This window comes from Macrotis lagotis, chromosome 2, assembly GCF_037893015.1.
Source record: "Macrotis lagotis isolate mMagLag1 chromosome 2, bilby.v1.9.chrom.fasta, whole genome shotgun sequence".
In the NCBI taxonomy this organism is placed as follows: Eukaryota; Metazoa; Chordata; class Mammalia; order Peramelemorphia; family Peramelidae; genus Macrotis; species Macrotis lagotis.
Window position 1 is genome coordinate 244,206,895 of NC_133659.1, and position 18,314 is coordinate 244,225,208.

Genomic DNA, 18,314 nt, shown 5'->3' on the forward strand with positions numbered 1-18,314 from the left:
TGATGTCTCTTCTTCTGAGGAATAAATATTGATGAGGGACAGAGACAAGATGGCAGCATGGAGCCAAGAATTCCTGTAAACTCATTCCCCCAAATCTCCAAAAGCTGTCAAATTATGAATCTAGACAAAATTTAGAGGGGCAGAACTCACAGAAAGACTAAGTGATACAATTTCCCAGTCCAAGACAACTTAGAAGTTCTGCAGGAAAGGTCTGTTTCACTGGGACCAGGGTTGGAAAGAGCCCCAGCATAGCCATAACTCAGTGCAGCCAGACCAGAGCAAACTAGCTCTAGCCTCCCAGGAACAGCCCGTGGGGCACCTGGGGGCACCCAAGTCTGTGGGAGGGGCAGTTTCCAGACCTCTTGGCCCAGGAATCACCAGAGACAGCTTGAAGGGGAGGTGAGAGTACTCTGCCACACCAGAGTGAGCAGGGAGCAACAGCATCAGAGCAGCCCTGAGGTGAGAACCTGCAGTGAGAATCAGTGGAGCCACTCAGCACTTCCAGAGCTCCTAGCCCACAGATGGTATGAGGGTCTGGGGAGACTGCAGATTTCTCTCTGCTCTCCCTGGAGCAGGATTCTGCTGTTTGCCCACACTCAGATCCAGGTCACAGTCTGGGCCCCTATACCACCATAGCCCAGCAGGGATGCTCCTCATAGCTCCAGGGCAGAGGGGAGGGTCTGTGGTCATCCACATACCAGAGCACAGGCAAGAGAGCAGTCAGAGCCTCTCATAAGACTTTGGAGGAATTAAGTTCCTTGTGGGGGGTGTCCCCCAAACACCCCAAAGCCTTGGAAGTGCAGTCAATCAGTCGCAGGCTGAGGAAATGAGCAAACAACAGAAAAAGAAGAATCTGGACATAGAAAATTGATTTGGTCCCATGGAGGATAAAAATGCACTCTCAGAAGATGATAAAATCAAAACTTCTGTATCCAAAGCCTCCAAGAGAAATAAAAAATGGGCTCAGGCAATAGAAGAGCTCAAAAAAGGACTGAAAAACAATTAAGGGAGGTAGAGAAAAATTGGGAGGAGAAATGAGAATGATGAAGAAAAATCATGAACGAAGTCAGCAACTTAGTGAAATACAAAAAAAAATTGAAGAAAATAACATAAAAACCAGTTTAGGTAAAATGGGAAAAGCAGTCCAAAAGGCAAATGAGGAGAAGAATGCCTTAAAAAAAGCAGAATTGACCAGCTGGAAAAGGAAACAAAAAAGCTCTCTGAAGAAAATAACTCCTTCAAATGTAGAATAGAACTAAAGGAAGCTGATGACTTTGCGAGAAATCACAAAACAATAAAACAGTGGGGCGGAGCAAAGATGGCAGCATTAAGACAGCATTTCCCGGGAGCTCCTCTACCCCCCAACTCCAAAAAAAAAAAACAAACAAATGATGACTTTAGCCAAAATTTAGAGGGGCAGAACCCACAGAAAGACTGAGTGATACATTTTCCCAGTCCAAGATAACTTAGAAGTTCTGCAGGAAAGGTGTGTTTCATTAGGACTGGAGGTTGGGAAAAAAAGCCAAGACTGCAGCGCAGAGCAGCCCAGCCCAGCCCAGAGATCACCGGCAAAAGCTTGAAGGGGACGGGAGAGAACTCTGCTACACCAGAATGAGTGTGGAGTGAGGGAGCACAAACTGCAGAACCTGCAGTGAGAATTTGGAGAAAGCAGCCTGCACCTCCAGAGACAGTAAGGGAAGTCTGCAGAGATTTCTCTGCTCTCCCTCAGGGTAGGACTCTTCTTTTTGCACTCAGATCCATGTTGCAGTTTGGGCTTCCATACTAAGATAGCAGGATCCTCCTTATAGCCCCAGGGCAGAGGGAAGTAGGGGAGGGCATCTATATAATCAAAGCATAGGCAAGAGAGCATAAGACCTTGGAGGAATAAAGGTTCCAGTGGGGTGTCTGCCCCCAAAAAACCTAAAGCCTTGGAAGTACTTTAAATTTTAGTCTTGGGCTGAGGAAATGAGTAAACAACAGAAAAAGAAGAATCTGGCCATAGAAAATTACTTTCATCCCATGGAGGATAAAAATACACACTCAGAAGATGACAAAATTGAAGCTTCTCTATCCAAAACCTCCAAGAGAAATAGAAAATTGGCTCAGACTATGGATGAGCTCAAAAAAAGACTTTGAAAAGCAATTAAGGGAGATGGAGGAAAAATTAGGAGGAAAAAATGAGAGCGATGCAGAAAAATCATGAAAACCAAATCAACAGCTTGGTGAAAGATATACAAAAAAATACTAAAGAAAATAATATGTTAAAAACCAGTTTAGGCCTAATGGAAAAAAGCAAAACAAAAGGCAAATGAGGAGAAAAAGCAGAATTGGCCAGCTGGCAAAGGAGATTAAAAAAGCTCTCTGAAGAAAATAACTCTTTCAAATGCAGAATGGAACTAAAGGAAGCTAATGACTTTGCAAGAAATCAGGAAGAAATAAAACTTCCAAAAAAGCCAAAAATTAGAAGAAAAGGCGAAATATCTCATTGGAAAAACAACCGACCCCAAAAACAGATCCATAAGAAATAATTTAAAAATTATTGGGCTATCTGAAAGCCACAATCAGGAGAAAAGCCTAGACTTCAATTTTCAAGAAATAATACAGCAAAATTGCCCTGAGATCCTAGAAGCAGAGGGTAAAATAGAAATTGAGGGAATTCACTAATCACCTCCTGAAAGAGATCCCAAAAGAAAAACTCCCAGGAATATTATAGCCAAATTCCAAAACTCCCAAATCAAAGAGAAAATTCTAAAAGCTGCCAGAAACAAATAATTCAACTACCAAGTCTCCATAGTCAGGATTACACAAGATCTGGCAGCATCTACATTAAGGGCTTGTAGGGATTGGAATATGATATTCCTGTAGGCAAAAGATCTTGGTTTACAATTGAGAATCAGCTACCCAGCAAAAATGAGCATCCTCTTTCAGGGGAAAAGATGGACTTTCAATGAAACAGGGGACTTTCAAACTTTCCTAATGAGATGATCAGAGCTGAACAGAAAGTTTGATCTCCAAGTACAGGACTCTGGTGAACCATAGAAGGAGTAGAAGAAAGGGAATAAGCTATGAGGAACTTGATGATGTTGAACTGTTTGTATTCCTCCACGGGAAGAAGATATTGATAACTCATATGAACTTTTTCATTTATAAGAGCTTTTAGGAGCATATATAGACAGGACATAGGAAGGAGCAGAATATAATGGTATGATGTGGTAAAGGGATGGAGTCAATGGGTGATGGGGGAAAGTACTGGGAGGAAAGAAAAGGAGATGAAGAAGAAGCTGAGAGATTTCACATAAAAGTCAAGAAAAAGCTTTTTCAATCGAGTGGAGGGAGGGAAGGAAAGGGGGAATGAGTGAGCCTTCATTCTCATTGGAAATGGCTCAGAGAGGAAATGACATACACACTTAATAGGGTGAGGAAATCTGTCTTGCCCTGGAGAAGGATGGGAGGAAAGGAATGGGATGAGGAGGAATGGGGGGAGGGAAGGGGGGAATAGGTGATAGAAGAGAGGGAAGATCAAGGGAGAGGGTACTCAGATTCAACACACTTTTGCATAGGTCCAGGATGAAAGGAGAGAGAGAACAGAACAAATGAGAGTGGGGAGAAATAGAGTGGAGGTACAGCTAGTAATAGCAACTGTGGGAAAAATATTGAAGCAACTTCTCTGGTGGACTTATGATAAAGAAAGCAATTCACCCCAGAAACAGAGCCATTGAAATCTGAACACAGACTGAAGTACAATTTATTTTCCTCTCTCTCTCTCTCTCTCTCTCTCTCTCTCTCTCTCTCTCTCTATTTGTGAGGTTTCTCATCTTCTTGGGGGGGCAGTTTATGTTTACTCTTATAACACATTCAATTTACATCAATGTATACCATAGAAACAGTGTTGAAACTATCAGACAGCCTTCTGTGGGGAGGGGGGGAGGGAAGGGGGGAATTGTAAAATTCAAAACCTTACAAAAATGATAGGTACATATTACTATTGTATATAATTGGAAAACAAATAAAAATGTTAGAATTTTAAAAAAGAAACAATAAAACAATATTAAAAGAACTAAACATTAGAAGGAAATGTGAAATATCTCAATGGAAAAATAACTGACCTTGGAAACATATCCAGAGGAGATAATTTAAAAATTATTTGGGCTACTTGAAGTCATGACCAGGAAAAGACCCTAGAATTCATTTTTCAAGTAATAATACAGCAAAATTGCCCTGAGCTCCTAGAAGCAGAGGGTAAAATAGAAATTGAGGGAATTCACTAATCACCTCCTGAAAGAGATCCCAAAAGAAAAACTCCCAGGAATATTATAGCCAAATTCCAAAACTCCCAAGTCAAAGAGAAAATACTAAAAGCTGCCAGAAAAAACACTTCAACTACCTATAGTTGGCTCTATAGTCAGGATTGCACAGAATCTGGCAGCATCTACATTAAGGGCTTGTAGGACTTGGAATATGATATTCTGGAAGGCAAAAGATCTTGGATTACAACCAAGAATCAACTATCTAGTGAAATTGAATATCCTCTTTCAGGGGAAAAGATGGACTTTCAATGAAACAGGGGACTTTCAAACTTTCCTATTGAAATGACTGGAGCTAAACAGAAAGTTTGATCTCCAAGTACAGGACTCAGGTGAAGCACAAAGGGGGTGAAAAAGAAGGCCTTGAGGAACTTAATGATGTTAAACTGTTTATATTACTGCATGGGAAGAAGATACTGATAACTCATATGAACCTTCTCATCTATAAGAGCAGTTAGAAGGATCATATACTGACAAGGCACAGGAGGTAGTTGAATATAATGGAGTTGATGGGTGATAAAGGAAAGTACTGTGAGGAAGGGAAAGGAGAGGAAGAATGGGCTAAGTAAGATTTCATATAAAAGAGTCAAGAAAAAGCTTTTGCAGTGGAGTTGGAATGGGGGGAAGGTGATGGGGAATGAGTTAGCCTTCATGCTCATCAGAAATGGCTCAGAGAGGGCAGCTAGGTGGCACAGTGGATAAAGCACTGGCCCTGGAGTCAGGAGTACCTGGGTTCAAATCCGGTCTCAGACACTTAATAGTTACCTAGCTGTGTGGCCTTGGACAAGCCACTTAACCCCACTGTCTTGCAAAAACTAAAAAAAAAATGTCAAATATGCAGATGAAAAGTTAGCCAATTATATGCCTGCCATAAAGCCCATTTAAGTGGGGAGATAGTTAAATGATCCCCTAACCACCTTAGCTGAATTTATGACACCAGTAGAAGTAAAACGATCACATCTATAATAGTAATCTCTTCCCATCCTGTTGTGCTAGCCACTGTGTTGCTTTTTTATAAATTTAACATTTCATAGTGGAAAGAGCCCTGAACCTGAAGTCTGAAGATCTTTTTCCCATATATATTAGCTATGTGAACTTTGGGAAGTTGTTTGACTCTGCTAAGCTTCGATTTCCTCATTTATAATAACACTTGATCATCCTTCTTTAGAATAATGATACTTGATTCTTGGATAATAATTAACTAAAAATCATGGGGAGAATTATATAGTCATTTGATGATTAATGGGCATACATCTCATAGTATTACAATACAATAAAATTCATGTATACCAATATAAAAATTCATATATTTAAAAAAATTGTGATGAATATCTCTCATAACTTGGAAGGGTGGGGGAATTGTATTTATTGGAAAACAGAAGAAATTATTAGAGCCAGATATATAAATTTAATTAAGTATGGGAGAGTCCAGAACTTTTATGTTGGACAAAATATAGCACAAAATAATAGTAAGCAACTAAAACAATGACTTTGATGTTGGAGGAAGTGGTAAAAAGTTTGCCAACCCTTTTGAGCTGGCTCCATGTAGTTGATGTCCATTTTTATGCATAAAACAAGAAAGTTATGAGGAGGATGGAGGGTGGGCATTTCACAACACCTGAACCCCACTCTTTTGTAGTTTGCCAAGGTGGAGTCCTAGAAATATTGGTCAGGAAGATGGTCAGGAAGAGGGGGATGAAAGGATGGGTGTATGGGATAATAAGAATTTAAAAGGATATTTGCTTAAAATTCATATGAGATGAACTGATGCTGAGTGAGATGAGCAGAACCAGAAGAACATCATACACCCTAACAGCACCATGGGGGTAATGATCAGCCTTAATGGACTTGCTCATTCCATCAGTGCAACAATCAGGCACAATTTTGGGATGTCTGCAATGGAGAATACCATCTGTATCCAGAGAAAGAATTATTGAGTTTGAACAAAGACCAAAGCTATTACCTTTAATTTAAAAAATTTTGCTATCTCTTATACTTTATGTATATGATTGTGATATATGCTCTAGGAAATGATGAATTCAATGATTCTAGAAAAACAAGGAAAGACTTGCATAAAACAATGAAGAAAAAAATGAGCAAAACCAAGAGAATATTATATACAGTAACAGCAATATTGTTTTAAGCACAACTTTGAGTGAATAAGTCATTTTGACTTATTAATTATAAAGACCATATAAATCAAGAAGCTTTCTGAATGTAAGGAAAGAATGTTAAATTGAAGTATGTATAGAAAGACTTTACATGCACATTCAAACATATATATTTATGTCTATGGGGCAGAGGTGGAGTAGAGGAAGTAAAAAGGAAAAAAGAAAAAAGAAATCTACATGCTAAATTTATTATATATTTAAAAGGGATAGTAAATGTTATAGATTTAGATCTTTTAAATTATTCTATATTATGGAAATGCTATTAAATTAAAAATAAAAATTTTTTAATAAATATATTAGATATTTGGAAGGACGTTTTGTTTAGAAAGCTTTATTTTGAGTTTTATATATCATGTTTGAATGGGAGGATTTTTTCTCATCATTTTATTTTGCTATATTATTCATGGCTTTTTCTTTGAACTAATATGTCTTCTGGCTGATTCATAAAACAACATATATTAGGGGGTCCTAACAAGCTATGGTTTTGGGAGGGTATTGACTTATAGAATGTTCTGAACTTGGGGTAGTTTTCTAGGTTCATGTCTAAGGGAGAGTTCATATGCTACATATTCAAACCAAAATGCTTCACCCCCCCAAAACTCAACACATCCACAATAAAATGAATGAATGAAAAAGAAGAGAACTGACAAAATAGGAGGAATGCAAAGTGGGAGAAATTTGTAGTAAGCATAATTTTCATGTGGAAATTTGTCCAGAGCTGTGGGAACTGTTGTAGAATATTTCTCCATTATGATTATATTGCTATAAATCCACTCACCTTGCTATCCTGGCCCCCACTAGGGTCCTGGGACCAAATCTCACCAAATCATGTGCTGACAAACTCCTCTTCTTCTCTGCAGAAGGAAGCTAGACAAAAATATTTATGTTACACATAATGTACTAATGTCTTGTGTATCTTCATATTGAAGTACAAGAGAACTAAGGACTATTTCTCTTCTTAATAGAGTCAAAAAAAAAACCACTGAGAAATCCGAGGGTTGTGAATAACTGTTATCTAGTTTAAGAGCTCCTATAATGGAGCCTGAGCCAATCCATTATATTGGATATGTCCCATCAGATATTTTCTGTCAAGGTTCATTCTCAAGCTATAATGACATCTCTTGGACTGCATCAATGCAATCCCCATTGAAAAATTTAAATATAAATTGTTAGATGCTAAACTTCTTGAGGGAAGGCACAGGATTTTAGGTTTTTTTAATTCTTTCAATGTGAGAACAATTTATGTAGAAAAATAAATATTTTCTGCAAGTTTTATTTGTTATTTAGTTGTTTTGGGTTAATTTATAGGGTGGTTAGGAAGAAACTAATATAAATTGCAACTATAATTGATCCCTTGTGAAATTCTTATTTTGGTTCACATTTGGCACAAAATATTCAGCACTGGGATGAAAGGGGGAAAAAATTTCAGTATTAAAGAGTTAATGATATTTAATTTTTAATATTTATTTTTAAAAACCATTTGGTGTTCCAAATTTTCTTCCCCTTTCCTTTGCCTCCCCACTTCTTAAAGACAATAAGCAATTTGATATAGGTTATATATTTGCAATCATGGAAAACATATTTCCATATTAGTTGTGTTGTAAAAGAATAAACAGACCAAGGGGCAGCTAGGTGGTGTAGTGGATAAAGCACCAGCCCTGGAGTCAAGAGTACCTGGGTTCAAATCCGGTCTTAGACACTTAATAATTACCTAGCTGTGTGGCCTTGGGCAAGCTACTTAACCCCATTTACCTTGCAAAACCTTAAAAAAAAAAGAATAAACGGACCAAAAAGAAAAGAAATGAAAAAATAAAGCAAAACTAGTATGTTTCAATTTGAATTTAGATTCCTCAGTTCTCTAGATGTGAAAAGTATTTTTCATCATGAGTTTTTGGAATTGTCAAATCATATTATTGGTGAGAATAGCTAATTCATTCACAGTTAATCATCATACAATATTGATATACTGTGTGCAATGTTAATCTGGTTCTCTTCACTTCACTTTGCATCAGTTTGTGTAGGTCTTTCCAGATTTTTTCCCTGAAATCAGCCTGTTTGTCATTTCTTAAAGCACAATATATCACAATTTATTCTGCCATTCCCCAATTGATGAGCATCCCCTCAATTTCTAATTCATTGCCACCACAAAAATAGCTTCTATTCTCCTACAAATACATGCTTTGACCTTTTTAACAAAATCTCTTTGGGATACAGACCTAGTAGTACTGGATCAGAAGTTATGTACAGTTCTAAAGTCCTTGGTCATAGTTTCAAATTGCTCTCAGTTCACAACTCCACCAGCAGTTAATTAGTGTCCTAATTTTCCTACAATTCCTCCAACATTTATCATTTTCTTTTTTGTCATATTAGTTTTTTAATTTGTATTTCTCTAATCAATTGTCCATATGATTATAGAAAGCTTTCATATTTTCATCTGAAAACTACCCATTCATATCTTTTGATCATTTATTAATTGTGGAATGACCATTTTCTTATAAATTTGACTCAGTTCTCCTTACATTTGAGAAATGAAATCTTTATCAGGGACGCTTACTGTAAAAATTGTTTCCCAGCTTTCTGCTTTACTTCTACTCTTGGTTGCATTGATCTAATTTGTGTAACCCCTTTTTAATTTAATGTAATCAAAAGTATCATTATCTCATAATGCTATCTGTCTTATTTGATCATAAATTCCTCCCTTCTCCATGGTAGGTAAATTATTCTTTGCTCTTCTAATTTGCTTATGGTATTATCCTTTATGTTTCAATCTTATATACATCTTGACCTTACCTTAGTATAAGGTATAAAATAGCTTCTGCTTATACTGTTTTCCAGTTTTCCCAGCAGTTATTGTCAAATAGTGAGTTCTTGTCCCAAAATCTGGGGTCTTTTGGCCAAACACCAAATTACTATGATCATTTACCACTGTGTCTTGAGTACCTAGTCTATTCTACTGATCTACCACTCTATTTATTAGCCAGTATAAAGTTTTAATTATTACTGGTTAATAAAACAGTTTGAGATCTGATACAGCTAAGCCATGTTTCCTCACACTTGTTTTCCTTAATTCTCTTGATATTTTTAACCTTTTATTCTTCCAGATGGATTTTCTTATTTTTTCTATCTCTATAAAATAACTTTTGTTGGTTTTATTGGCATAACCTGGAAGATTATAATTTAGGCAAAATTATCATCTTTATTATATTGGCTTGGTCTAACCATGATCAATTGAAAATTTTTCCAGTTGTTTAGATCTGACTTTATTTGTGTGAAAAGTGTTTCGTAGCTGTGTTCATATTGTCCTGGGTTTGTCTTGGCAGATAGCCTCCCAAGTATATATATATATATAATTTTTAAAATGGAATTTCTTTATTTCTTGCTGCTGGACTTTGTTAGTTATCCTACAATTTTGCTGAAGTTAATTATTTTCACTAATTTTTTTGTTTGTTCTCTAGGATTCTCTAAGTACCCTCATATCAGCTGCAAAGAGTGATAATCTTTCTTCTTCATTCAGGCACAGAATTTTAGCTAGCTTTTTGTCTCCTCCAGTCTATCATAGTACTCTACTCAGAGTGAGACCTTAATATGTAATATTACCCTAATTCCAGAGATCTAGGCATTCTTTTCTTCACTATTCTTTTGGTATAGCTGCTAAAAATGTTTAACAGTAGAATGTATATATTTTGTATTTATTTATCTATGTTCATTTATTAATCTCCAATAAAAAGTAAAAAGCATTTTGTATTTGCATAGACCCACAGTCTAAGATAGTGCCTAGCACATGAATGTTGTTGAATGAATGAATGATCACTTTTTAAAAATGGGACTTAGTCAAGAAATTTTTAAGTCTACTGGAAAAGAATTAAAATTCAACAAAGAAATAAAAATTTTTTATGTTCACAGAAATATTGGTGTTTCTTTTAAAGGTTGACTCTTTCTTGGGCCTTACTCTGCAACTTTCACTCAAATACATCAAGCCACACACGTTAATTATAGGATTTTAGAACTGGAATGAACCTGAGGTTTCATCTAATGACATGACCAAACCCCTTATTTTAGATATGAGGCAACTGAGACTCAAAAGAAGAATATGAACCTAACAGCAAGGGAACAAAGATAAAGTTGGGATATAAACCAAGATCTCCTAACTTCACTCTAGGATACATATGTGTGTATATATATATATGTATATATATATATATATATATGTGTGTGTGTATGTGTGTGTGTGTTTGTGGTTCACATGAGAACTTTGCAATGTGCTGAATATGGGCATGAGGGCACAGGGATTATTACAATGATTTATTAGCAATTAAAAAGGATAAGATTAGAGTCACAGTCAGAAAAAACTGATATCTTATTGTCTGATCTTGCTATCTATTATACTTTATGTTTCTTCCTTAAGGATAAGATTTCTCTCTCATCATATTCAATTTGGATCAATGTATACTATGGAAACAATGTAAATTCTGGCAAATTGCCTTCTGTGGCAGGGTGGGAGGAGGGAAGTAAAATTAGGGGAAAAATTGTAAAACTCAAAAATAAAATATTTATAAAAAAAGTCGCAGTCAGGCAACCATCTTCATAGATACTTTGTAGGCCTTTATATAGACCTATAGGCTATACAAAGTCCATAAAAAAAAAAATCTTCCCATTAGGATGCTCAATTTTAGATTTTGTTTCTTGAATTGCATTCTGCTGCCCTCTAGTGCTGTTCTAGCTTCTTCTAATTACTCTTTAAAACACACACACACACAAAACACAGACACCATTCTTCCTTTTTATCCCAAGGCTACACATTTCTCAATTACTAGGAAAATTAATTGATAAATAAGAAAAAGAAGTGGTATTAGGATCTAATAATGATAATATAATATATCTCTATAGGTCTTTATATTTAAAGATCTAAACTGTGGAAGGCAGTATATAAGCAGAATTATTATTTTCTCTATTTAGAGGCAAGAAAATAGACTGACTTCAGCAAATCATCATTATTAAGTGTCAGTCACAGAGTGAAATCTGGTACTTTGATTCCAAATTTTTAGAACTCTTTCCATTCTCTTCCAGAAAAAAAGGGACATAGTACTATTTCATTTAATATTTTACTAAATGTGTATGTGCACATGCATGTATATACACACATATAATATACACATACATACTCTCATATAGATTTAGATTTATATATAGATAGATACATATAAAAACACATGTTTGTAAGTATATACGTCATACATATACTATGTGTGGATATATATATCAATGTGAATGTTCAATCTAACTGTGTGATCCTGGAAATGTCTCTTAGCCTCTCTAAGACTCAGCTTCCCCATCTGTATAGTGAGGATAATATTTATATTACCTTTCAATACTGTTGTTGTATGAATCAAATGAAATAATATATGCAATTTGTTTTGTTAATCTTAAAGTCTTATATAAAATCTCAAGATCAGAAATATTTGTAGTTACTATTGATGTGTGTAAAAAGGGTTTTTTTTAAAAACAAATGTTAAAACTAATTAAGCGGGGCGGCTAGGTGGTGTAGTGGATAAAGCACCGGCCTTGGAGTCAGGAGTACCTGGGTTCAAATCCGGTCTCAGACACTTAATAATTACCTAGCAAGCCACTTAACCCTATTTGCCTTGCAAAAACATAAAAAGAAAAAGAAAAAAAAACTAATTAAGCACAAAATGATTAAGGTTAGGCTTTCTCCTTGAGGTAATCAAAAAGGATCAAAATGCCCCTCAAAAGTAAATGTTCCTGGGTTTGTCTTTAGAGTCTATCCCCTCCAGATGGGAAGATTAACATTATCCCATAATGCCTACTATATCTCATCAGTATTTCTTAACTTGGTTAGATATATGTTAAATAAGGTAAGAGGGTGTTACTTACATTTTCACTTACTGCTCCAATGATCTCCTCACTAAAAGATAGGAGAGAACCTATTAGATTTTTCATTTCTTTTAGCCAAGCATGAGATTTGGAATTAGAATGAAACTTAGAGATCACCAAATCTAACCCTGTAAGGAAGAGACCAGAGAGAAGTGGTTTTCTCATAGTTATACCATTATTTTTGTATTTCAAGTCCTTCCCTAGCACAGAATCTAATGCTCTTACTATTATACCATGTCCTATTAGATTGTAAAATTCTTGAGGATAAGGATAGGATCTTGTTTTATCTTTGGTTTCTTGTGTCTAGGAATTAGAGGACTGGAAAAGTACTTCCTCACTTCTGTAGATTGAATTAATTTTGAGATCCATGTACAAAATTGAAGTAAGGTGGAAACTAATATCAGTAGGATTGAAACATGGAGGATTAGAGAACAGCTGGTATTTCTGTTTTCAAATCTTGGTACTAATCCTATCTCTACTCTTCTAGTCCCTGAGGTTACCACTGTCTGTCTCCATGGAGCCGGGTCAGAGGTTAAGGCCGAGGATATGAAGTATATGGGTGAGATGATGATGGACCAGCAGGCTAGAAGCTCTGATCCTTGAGGGGTGGAGGTAGAAAAAAGAAGCAAGAATATCTCATTTAAGGCATTCCAATATACATAAATTTAAGAGTCTTATAGTAGAGGACAGAAAAACTGAATTTCCATCACCTATTAGCAGCTATATGTCTCTGGGCATCTCCTCAAAAATACATTTTCTGATTATGGATTAGAGCAGTACCACCCTTTAAAGCAAGGTAGATGGAAGATGGTGACTAAACATGAGGAGGGAGTCATTCCAAGATGAGTGACAGTCAATGCAAAAACACAGATATGAAAGATAAAGAATCATTTGCAAAGAGCATCAAATAGATTTGTATAGTTGGACTATAGAATACATGAGACTAGAAGAGCTAGGGTTAATGCCAAGGCAGGAAAGGGCCAGACTATCAAGAAGCATATATGCTAAACAGAAACATTGGAGGAAGAAACAAAGAAAGTAGTTAAGACACTGTATCTGCCTTCAAGAATTTTATAGTCTAGAATAAGGTATTTGGTAGCAGAATGGAGAATGTATTGGAATGGAGAGACTCTTGAGGTAGGCAGATTCACCAGCAAACTATTACAATAATCTAGGTATGAAGGAATGATGCCCTAGAGTGCTAACAATATTAGAGAAGAGAAGGGAGCAAATTCAAGAGATGTTGCAAAGGTGAAATTGACAGACAATAGATTGGATATTGGGGGGAGGGGATGTTGGTGTTTAGAGATAGTGAGAAATCTAGGATGACTCCTCAGGTGAGCCTGAGAGACTGGGAAGAGAGTGTTGTCTTCTACGGTAATTGGGAAAGTAGGAGGGGGAAGAATTTGGAGGAAAGATAATGAGTTCTTAATCATAGATTATAGTGTCTTAATCACAGTCTATAATGTCTAAAACTCAAGTTGGAGATATGAGTTTGGAGGTCAGCAGAGAGTCTGGGATAGGATAGTCAGGATTTATGAATCCTTAGCATAAATATAGTAATTAAATTCATGGGAGCTGATCAGATTACCAAATGAAGTAGTATAGAGAGGAAAGAGGGCTTTGGACAAAACATTATTAGATACTGAATGAGGATCCAGCAAAAAAGACTGAGAAGCAGTAGATAGGAGAAACTGGAAAAACTAGTATCCTAAAAACCTAAAGAGAAGAGAGTATCAAGAAGAAGAATATGATCAACATTGTCAAAAGTTGCAGCGAGGACAAGGAGAATGAAGACTGAGGAAAGGCTCTTTGATTTGGCATAAAGAGATCATCAGTGACTTTGAAGAGAACACTTTCAGTGGAGTGATGGGTTAGGAAACTAGATTGTAAGGTGTTAAAGAAGAATGGGGAAAAAAGAAAGCATAGGCACTATTGCAGATGGCTTCAAGGAATTTAGTTATAAAAGGCAGAAGACAAATAGGATGATAGTTATTGGCAGTGGAAGAATAAAATGAGAGTTTTTTCCCCAGGAATAAAATCAGCAAATGGGAGAAGTGATCCAAGGCTGTGGCTTGGTAGGGCATAACTGACAAAATGTAATAGGGATTCAAGACAGGAGGACAGTGTGGAGTTGAAATGGTTCACCAAGGGGTCAAGACAGGGAAATGAGAAGAGAATGGCTAATAAACATGGGGGGGGATTGTAGGGTCAAGGGATTAAAGATCACGGTGTAGACAAAAAGTAGGACTTTGTAAGGGAACCTGGTAGTAAAGGTGAAAAGTCAAAAGATTATGGTTGGAAAGGAGAATTTTGGAATTCTTGAACATGAAGGTGGATGATTGTGGATCGTTGGTGGATGAGGATAAGATCAAGAGAACAGACCATCTTTGTGTGTGGTTGGGATGGGGCAAAGAAGTAGCTCTTGGCAAGTGAGAAGATTGAGGAACTCATTGATTAGGGTGTTTAAGAGAGTCAGACATGTATGAGGGCAGGAGTTGGAGAGGAGGGAAAAATTGTAAACCAGATTGAGCAAAAGAAGAGATGGGAGTGGGGAAGTTTGTAGACGAAAGTTACCAGAATTCTTATTGGGTAAGAAATATAAAGTTCAAAGGAGAAGTGGTTATTGAATGATGGAGATGGGGAGAGAACCTGGAAGTGGCGATGGGAAGCCCAGAATGTTCCAATTTCCCCACCTTAATCAGTGAATGGAAAAGAATGAGTGGAGGTGAAGCAGGTACTGAAAAGGATGGCAAGGGAGCTGTGTCATCTGAGAGGAGCCAGGTTTCAGTAATAGTGAGTAGATGAAAGGAAAGGGAAAGGGAAAGACTCAGGATGAAGGGGAGATTTTTGCCTAGGAAACAGATATTCCAGAGAGAACATTGGATATTATTTGGTTGAAACTTTGGGATTAGAGATTTGAAGGGGATGGGAATAAGGAATCAAGCAGTGGGGTTAGAAAATGATGTTTGGATGATCTATAGGGGTTCAGAATCAGTGGAATGTGAAGGGTATGACCAAATGTGAGAATATTTTTCATTGAATGGAGGATGCCATTAAAGTTAAATCTACACTGCAGGAGAGAGAACTAGCAACTTTTACCCTACAGAAAGAAAGTCTCTTCCTTCAAGGGATAGATGCAGTAGCTGTTGGAAGGCATTGCAATTGGGAGACTGGACTGGTAGCAGGAGGTTGAAATGCCTTGTGCTGAAAGAGAGAGAAATCTTTGCTTTTGGACAGATATTAAACACCCACTCTGATCTCTTTCCACCTTCCCTCAGGGGACATATTGTACCCAGCAGAAGTCTAAAGGCAAGTGGTTTAGAGGAATGTTTGATTCTTCCAAATGATTGATTGATTAATTGGGGAATGACTGAACAAACTGTGGCATATGGATTAATGGAATGCAGGAAGTAAAGAAATATAGGAAGAAATACTGAGTATGGGGAAGTCAGAACAACATAGAAAGATTTGTACAAACTGATACAATGCAGAACCAAAAGAATGAAAATTAAAAATGAAAATTAAAAAAAAACATGAAAATGAAAAGAACACTCAAAAGATATTGGATTGAATTAATTGGTTGTTTGGGTTTTTTTAGGTTTTTTGGAAAGGCAAATGGGGTTAAGTGGCTTGCCCAAGGCCACACAGCTAGGTAATTATTAAGTGTCTGAGGCCAGATTTGAACTCAGGTACTCCTGACTCCAGGGCCAGCACTCTATCCATTGCACCACCTAGCTGCCCCTGAATAATTGTTAAAAAAAACAAATAAACATACTTTCTCCCAAAGATTAGAGAATGATCTTTCAGTTAGGAGACAGGAAAATATAGATCACATACATTGGCAGATGATGTTTCCCTCAGTTTCTATTCAATTGTTTTCTTTATTACAAGAGAATATTCAGAAATGATTATAATGTTAAAAGACTTTTAAAAAAAGTAATGAGTGATCACAATGAAAGCTTTTTAGGGGAACCAAGTAAAGAAGGACCAGGTTAATGTATCACATGTACATGATAGTGAGTGAAGATTCTGGTTGGAATGAATACAAGGGAACTACCAGTAAAGGCTAAGAGGTACCTATGGGTTTGGAGGTGAGGAAGGCTGTCTGGGATTCCTTTAGGCCATTATGGTAGCCCAAAGGGAATATTCACAGTTGTCCATAGTGTTCATACTGTTCAAGGACCTACATTTAATATGTCAAAATTAGCATAAGCCTTGATGTAATTAGTCATAGCTATCTGATTGTTTTAAGTTCCTATTGCCTCAAAACAAAACTAAAGGTTTGCGGGATGTTCATTCAGTAGATGGAATTCAGCCAGTAGATGGTGCCAAAGGACAGGAATTGGTCAATTCAAGTAGAAACTTATTGGTTGGACAATGATTCTAGTAGATTAAGCCAGGGTTCATAATGAAAATTCCAAAAATGCATGGGGCAGGTATGGAAGCAGCAGACTCAGTAGTAAAGATCAGTAGTCAGAAATACTGGCAAAGTAGGGGGAAAATGTTCCTTGACAAACAAGAGAGCTCTATTGTTAAGTGAAATTCTTTGAAGCCTTTACCAAGATCATTCCTAATAGGGATGGTTTGGCATGGCCTCAAAGGAACTTCTCTAAGTCCGAATAGGAGGTCAGTGGCATATTCACCAGGCAGATGTTGACAGAATTTCAAATTCTTATCTATGGGAGCAGACTAGGGAATAAGATAAGTTAGTCTTTAGTGATTTTATTGTATAAAACTGAGACAACCTTTGGACTAAAAGCGTCATCTAAGTCCTAGGAGTATGAGTTTATCCCTAGGCCATACTATTCTAGTATATAGAACATTAGTACCTTAGAACATAAAATATTACTCCTTGAGAGTAAGGATGGATTTTGTTTTAATCAACTATCTAGCACATTGTAGGAGTTCAGTAATTATTTGTTAAATTCAGTTAAAATAGATGAAAAATATTTCTTGTTTATGGTTTACATGTTGCTATTTCAAAATATTGAATGTTTTGGCATTGATAATTCAAGAGATTGAGAAATGAATATGTGGTAAAAATGTAGATACAATGAATATAGATAATTCTGTGAATGGTTAAAAAAAGAAATGAAATAGTAGCTTAAAAGTTTGGTAATTAAGGAAAGGCTTTTTTATGTATGAGCAAGACCTAGGCATATATGTATAAGCAGCTGATAAAGGAGTCAATGGATAAGGAGAATTTGAAGATAAGGGGAAGAGAGGAAATTATTGAGGGGAAAAAATTCCAGAGATGTCAGGCAGCACAGATTGCAAACCTTCTCAACAACAACAAAAAGTTTGTCTCATTTTCTTTTTTCTTTTCTTTTTTTTTTTTTTTGGCAGGGGGATTTGCAAGGCAATGGGATTAAATGACTTGCCTAAGGTCACAAAGCTAGGTAATTATTAAGTGTCTGAGGCTGCATTTGAACTCAGGTACTCCTAACTCCATGGCCAGTGCTCTATCCACTGTGCCATCTAGCTGCCCTAGATCTCAGAAGACAGCCTTTGAGACAGAGTCAGTGAAGTGACTCAATGTTTTATCACTCTTCTAAGGTCCATTTTAAAAAGTTTTCCAGCTTGGAAGAAGCTGTCTGACAGAGCTTGCTTTTCACTGATCGAGCCTCTGAGAACCTAGAATTTGTGCCCCATCCCCACCTCAGGTCATTACAAAGCATAAGATGGAGAACACAATTTTTCTGATGCTATCAGTTTAAACCCTACATCATCCATGTCTCCATGATGTCAAACACCTGAATATTTTGAACCATTTGAGGGATTGACTGAAATTCTTCATTTTCATCTCAATGATTGGTTATCACAGCCAAAGACTGAATATTTCAGGAATCTCCTTAAATTACCACCTGTGTAGGGGATCCATATTTTCCACGGTCATAGAGTTGGGGGCAGGTGTCAGAATTGTTTGAGCTTCCAAAATGCTTAA

The 18,314-nt window shown here is 36.6% G+C and overlaps 1 protein-coding gene and 1 long non-coding RNA gene across 6 annotated transcripts in view; one reads left to right on the plus strand and one right to left on the minus strand.

Moving 5' to 3' along the window:
• Positions 1–18,314, plus strand: part of LOC141514629 (uncharacterized) — a 39,818-nt gene that overhangs the window by 11,203 nt on the left and 10,301 nt on the right. The window lies entirely within an intron of this gene.
• The window catches only part of LOC141514628 (uncharacterized), a 69,896-nt gene that overhangs the window by 9,971 nt on the left and 41,611 nt on the right, over positions 1–18,314 (minus strand). For 4 of the 5 annotated variants that reach the window (XM_074225601.1, XM_074225599.1, XM_074225600.1 and 1 more), the window contains 2 exons: positions 12,368–12,398; positions 7,254–7,342 (listed from right to left, as the gene is read on the minus strand). In XM_074225601.1, the coding sequence (XP_074081702.1) occupies positions 7,254–7,342; positions 12,368–12,398 (120 nt within the window). Of the gene's footprint in view, positions 1–7,253; positions 7,343–12,367; positions 12,399–18,314 lie in introns of those variants that run through there. The other variant, XR_012476071.1, reaches the window with a different exon arrangement.